Genomic DNA, 6,316 nt, shown 5'->3' with positions numbered 1-6,316 from the left:
AAGTGGACTCGGTCATCCACATAGTGTTGCAATAAAGAAATGTAATTGTTCATCTTGTTTAATCATGCTAAATTTTCACCTGTAGCTCTGTGGAATTTCTCATTTTCTTTAAGTATCACCATTTTCAAAAGTTAGTAATATGACAAATAAAAGATGTGTCAAATAAAGATGAAATTTTGCTATATTCATGGTGTACAATAAATGCCATAGAAAAATAAGTAAAACTGAGGGGTCAAAATAGAGGTGATAAGGGGTCTGGAGATATTTAAACCTCTTCACTACACCATGCTCGGAAAGTTAGGCATGGTCTAATAAATCCATTAAATACATGGGAGCCTAGGTAGTCATTAACAAAAAAGAAACAAATTTACAAGGACAGACAGGGTTTTATCTGTCACACAAAGGTAATCTAAGTACTTTTCTGCTTTTTACTGACTGTAAATACAGAGCAATTTTATTGAAATCAACCATTCAATAAGTAAAATGTGTATATGAACTACATTAGTGTTCAAAATGTTTAAAGTGATCAAAATATTGTTTTAACATAACACTAAGAATGGACAGATAACCTTATCTGGGCTGGTTAACCTGTGACAATTGTGCAGTGGAAACAGCAAGTTACTCTAGCATCATATATCTTGAGTCACTAGCTAATATTTTATCCTAATTTTACAGATCATAAGAAGAAATTTTTAAATATAAATGTCAAAAAATGGCAGCATATCAAAATGACACCAGCTCCGCTGGAGTTTCAGGCTTCCTCCTGAACTGTTTGGTCAGGTCCCCACACTGGAGACTCTGGCTGTCCCTGCCTCTCGGCCTCCTCTTCCTCCTGGCCATGGGGGCAAATACTATTCTTCTGATCACCATCCGGATGGAGGCCTCTCTGCATGAGCCCATGTACTACCTGCTCAGTCTCCTTTCCCTGCTGGACATTGTGCTCTGCCTCACTGTCATCCCCAAGGTCCTGGCTATCTTCTGGTTTGACAGAAAATCCATCAGCATTTTTGCCTGCTTCCTTCAGATGTTCATCATGAACAGCTTCCTAGCCATGGAGTCCTGCACCTTCTTGGTCATGGCCTATGATCGCTATGTGGCCATCTGTCACCCTCTACGGTACCCTTCCATCATCAATGACCAATTTGTAATCAAGGCTGCCATTTTCATACTGACCAGGAATATCCTTTTGCCTACCCCCATCCCCATTCTTTCAGCACGACTCCATTACTGTGGGGAAAATGTCATTGAGAATTGCATCTGTGCCAATATGTCTGTCTCCAGGCTCTCCTGTGACGATGTCACTGTCAATCGCCTTTACCAGTTTGCTCTAGGCTGGACTTTGCTAGGCTCTGACCTCATCCTCATCTTTCTCTCTTACAGCCTCATACTGAGGGCTGTGCTGAGACTCAAGGCAGAGGGTGCTGTGGCCAAAGCCCTAAGTACATGCGGCTCCCATTTCATCCTTATTCTCTTCTTTAGCACCATTCTTCTGGTCTTTGTCCTCACTCATGTGGCTAAAAAGAAAGTCTCTCCTGATGTACCAGTCTTGCTCAATGTTCTCCACCATGTTATCCCTGCAGCCCTCAACCCCATTTTTATGGGGTGAGAACCCAGGACATCAAACAAGGAATCCAAAGGTTACTGACAAAAGAATGGTCCAGGGGCTGGGGATTTAGCTCAGCGACATAAGCGACTGCCTTGCAAGCAGGTGGCGGTCGTGAGTTCGACCCCGGTGCCTATTTAAAAAAAAAGTGTAAAAAAAAAAAAAAAAAAAGAAAGAAAGAATGGTCCTAAGGGAAACTACAGCTCTATGACCCTGATATGGATAATTCATTATTCAGTTAATTAGAAATTTGAGCTGAAATTCATCACTCAGACACAAAATTTCAAGGAGAAAAGTAAGTCCTAATTCTGAAATAAGTTCCAGACTCTATTCTTTGAATATCAACATGCTCTCAAAAAAGGTCACATGTCTCTGTAACATCTTCCCAAGATTTATTATTCTGAATTTTATGTACCACATAACAATAGAAAATGAATATTTCCAGACTATGAGGGTGAATGCTATAATGAAACACATTTTGCAACTAATATGGAATATACATTTTCTTCACATTTAATATTTTTAAAAATGTAATTTTGGGTATGAGTGACATCCATAACGATTTGTTATTTCCAGTCATTATTAGAACTAAGACAAACATGTAGAATAGTTATGATAAGTTCACAGCATCTTAAATCACAGCCTTTAATAACAGAAAGTGGCTAGAATACATGTTTCCTTTGCTTACCAACATTATGCCAACATATTTCTTAGCCTTTACATTTCAAGCAAAGCTATTTTATGTCTAGCATACAGAACTCTGAGAGGATGGAGCAATTGTGAAAATTACTAAAAACCCAAAGCAATGATGTTTACTGGATTTAGAAGAGAGAATTAGCACAATAAGCCTTTTCATGACATTTTTGCATGAAATTTGTGTATATTACCTAGTAAAATTCAAGGAACAAATATATTGAGACAATCTTTTATCATGTTCCATTTTTAGTGGAGTTTCAAAATAAGAATGTCACACATGAAGTTCTTTACTTCATTGCACTTGAAGCGTCACCTTTGGTTTCACAATGACTCAGTTTTTAATCTGTGTCCTGGGCTCTGCCTCAGTGTACTATTATCTCACAGCATGGGAATATGCATAGTAGTTACATTAAAATCTATTGGTGGGCAGTACAAATTGGACCAAGGTTTTCTAAGAAACATCTTTGTTTCAGAAACTCAGTGAGGGGATTGGGGATTTAACTCAGTGGCATAAGCACCTGCCTTGCAAGCCTGTGGTCATGAGTTCGATCTCTAGTACCAGTAAAAACACCAAAAAAAAAAAAAAAAAAAAAAAAAAAAAAAAAAAACAAGAAACTCAGTGAGAGCTTGAAATTAGGAAGATGTAAGAAGTTTGCAGTACAGTCATGTAGTATTCAGGGAAAATACAAATCAATGTGGTCCCAGGAACAGTGGAGGAGTATTTTCCTCTACACACAAAGAACTGGAAAGAAATAAGCTACACATATATGTAGCAAATGACATGAGAAAGAGAGAAGTCCTAAAATGGTGAGAGGGTGACCTTCAAGTTCTACTTCAAGGCCTGAAATTTGTAGCTGACTGGGAACAACTCAAGAGTCTCTTTCAGTTTCAGGATCTCATAACTTTCAGGAAAATAAAGTAATTGTTTTAAAATACATTTTTAGTTCTAAGGGTCTATGAAACTACTATCTTAGACAGACATCACTCACAGTTGTTAAGACTTTTCTGTATACCGCCTTTAAACATAGCTATGGAAACTTCCACATTTTGTCAATTAAAACAGAACAGATAAGAAATATAAACATTTGCAAATATGATTTGTGGCTTTGTTCACAAAGCAAATTCAAGACCATGTGAGGGAGCACTCCTGCATCTGCATCATCTCTTATAGTTCTATTTGTATCTAACTAACAAAGAAAGCTTATGGTTTTTCTTGATGTTAAAATTCATGGATATTAATTTGTTGGCCTTTGGTTATAAGTCTTTAGTAGATGAAGTATCATTTGATTCCCCATCTTCTCTTTAGGAATAACACAAAAACACAATTATTGATATGAGAGAAATATGAATTCCATTCAAGGAAATTTCCATTAAAATTAGCATTCACTCCTGCCTTCTGACCTCCCAGAAGGTACATGTCTCTAATCTCATAATCAGAACAGTTCAAAATGGCTAGCTCATTTAGTCTGAGATAAAAATTCAATCAGATGCTAATCTCTTCAATGTATAGTCTTTGATGATATTTTCTCTAACTTCCATATAGTAATGAAAAGAAATAACCTTCAGTTTTTTCCCACATTGGAAGTGCTGACAGTGAGTTGTATTTTAATACAGAGAATGCAATTTAAAGTTACTTTGATTAGTGAATAATAAAAATAATAGCACTTCAGAGAGCAATGGTTGTTCAAGTTAGGAAATAAAAGGGAGACAGTTCCATCATGGTGTTTTGTATCTTAGATTTTAATTTAAAGAGGGAAAAACAAACCACAACAACACAGAACAAAGATCAGAAGAAAACAATGTAACTGACACAGATTTCAAAGCAAAACAACAGGAGATCAACAGTAGCTACCATAATGTTTCTTGTTTTCTTTGAAATAGTTGTCTATATCTTCACACACAGTGAATTGATACAAAACATAATAGAATAAAACTGATCAAAATAGAGCAATAAAGACATTACAGGCTTTCAAACCCAGACAATAGGAAATCCAACAATGGTTGTGTAATAATGACTCTTATTCCCTTCAAAATAGCTGTTCATACCTTCATTTCTGTTGAAATTAAATAATACAAAATAGACTGAAACCACTCTAAATAAAGAATAAAATCAATACTGGACTTCACAGCAGTACAATAGGAAATCAGCAATGGATACCATAATATCCCTTTTTCTTCAAAGTAGCTGTTCATATTATCATGCATAGTAGAGTCAATTCTTGTAAACTATTTAGAAGTTCTAGGCATGTCTAAACCTTTACATGTACATCTATCCTTTCCATATTACAGGGAAAAACAAAACAAAGAAAAACAAATCACTAGAAAAACAAGAAATAAAAAGAAAAATAAATAATAATAACAAGGAGCCCAAAACAGTGATGATTATAGGCCTTCAAGGCAAGATGGTAGCAATATAATTAAAATTGTCATTTTACTGAGCGATCTTCAAAAGAATTCCTCAGATCACTAGAAATAAACATGCAAAATTGATCCAATCCTATGAATGTTAACTATTTTGTTCCAAGGGCTGACAGACTTTGTATCACAATCATCTTAGCTATCTTAAGTGTGTCTATACAAATTTAGGTATTTTTTCCTTCCCTTCCTTCCCCCCCTCCTTTTCCCTGACATATTTTTCCCCTTTGAGCAGATCCTTACCCTTTTCACAGTGTTTAATAAGGATTTTGTATCTTATGTACTCTTATCATTTCTTATACCAACAGGACAGTATAGTATTTACACAAGTGAGTTTGATTTATGTCACATATCAGTATGGTCTCAAGTTACATCCATTTACCTAGAGAAGTCTCAATGTGACATTTCTTTGTAGCTGCACAGTACTCCACTATATAAAAAGTACCACATCTTTTATACGCATTCCTCAGTTGATGAACACTTAGGTTGTTTCCAAGATTTGGCTATTACAATTCGTGCTGCTATAAACATGGGTGCACATATATCACTGTGTTGTGATGTTTTCAGTTCTTCTGGGAATATGCCCAGATATGGAATAGCTGGGTCAAAAGAGACTTTTAATCGCAGCTTGTTGAGGAATCTCCAGACTGATCTCCACGGTGGTTGCACCAGTCTACACTCCCACAAACAGTGCAGAAGGGTTTCTTTTTCTCTGAAGCCTCACCAGCATTTGTTGTTGGTAGTTTTCTTGATCTTGGCCATGCTTTCTGGAGTGAAATGGAACCTAGATATGGTTTTAATTTCTTTTTCCCTAATGACTAATGATGATGAACATTTTTTCCTGTATTTATTTGCCATTTGTGTTTCTTCATCTGAGACCTGTGTATTCATCTTGGGTGCACATTTTTGGATTGGATCTTTGAATTTTGGGGTCTGATTTTTTCAATTTTTTATACGTTCTAGACAAAATTCCTTTGTCTGAGGAACCATTCACTAAGATTCTTTCACAATTTGTGGGTTTCTTTTCATTATGCTGGAGATTTGTGGGTTTCTTTTCATTATGCTGGAGATTTCTTTTGACATGCAGAAACTCTGTAATAACACATGATCCTAGTTATTGATTCTGTGAAGTATTTTGCATGCAGTTTGATTCTTGTTTGTGAATTCTCTACCTACCCCTATGTCTTCAAGATTTTTACCTACTTTGTCTTCCAACAGATTTAGTGTTTCTGTTTTAATATTTATATCTTTGATCCATTTAGACTTTAATACATAGTGATAGGCATGGGTCTAGTTTTATTTTACAGCATATGAAGAGCCAATATTTTCCACACCATCTGTTAAAGAAACTATCATTCTTTCAGTGAACGTGCTTGGCCCCTTTATCAAAGATGAAGTGGCTGAGTGTGTTTGTAGTTGTAATTGTATCTTCTAATCTCTTCCATTGATCTTCAGTTCTGTTTTTATTCCAGTACCATGTTGATTTTATTACAGAAACTTTGTAGTATAACTTCAAGTCAGAGATTGTGATGCCTCCTGCCTTGCCTTTGCTGCTTAGAATTGCCTTTGCTATTCTAGGTCTGTTCTGGTTCCAGATGAATT

The 6,316-nt window shown here is 35.9% G+C and overlaps 1 protein-coding gene across 1 annotated transcript; it reads left to right on the top strand.

The window, feature by feature from the left end:
* Window positions 1-712: 712 nt before the first annotated feature.
* On the top strand, window positions 713-1,606 carry LOC100713262 (olfactory receptor 56A3-like). Its single transcript, XM_013147596.1, has one exon. The coding sequence runs from the start codon at window positions 713-715 to the stop codon at window positions 1,604-1,606; it is 894 nt and encodes a 297-aa protein (XP_013003050.1).
* Window positions 1,607-6,316: the final 4,710 nt, after the last annotated feature.

This window comes from Cavia porcellus, unplaced genomic scaffold (genome assembly GCF_034190915.1).
Source record: "Cavia porcellus strain 051 isolate PalLab524CR breed Dunkin Hartley unplaced genomic scaffold, mCavPor4.1 scaffold_9, whole genome shotgun sequence".
In the NCBI taxonomy this organism is placed as follows: domain Eukaryota; kingdom Metazoa; phylum Chordata; class Mammalia; order Rodentia; family Caviidae; genus Cavia; species Cavia porcellus.
The sequence above is the reverse complement of the archived record's forward strand: the minus strand, read 5'-3'. Positions and strand labels throughout refer to the sequence as shown.

What these genes read in the sequence shown, in the direction of transcription:
- LOC100713262 (XM_013147596.1), top strand. Translation starts at nt 713, where the DNA reads ATGGCAGCATATCAAAATGACACCAGCTCCGCTGGAGTTTCAGGCTTC.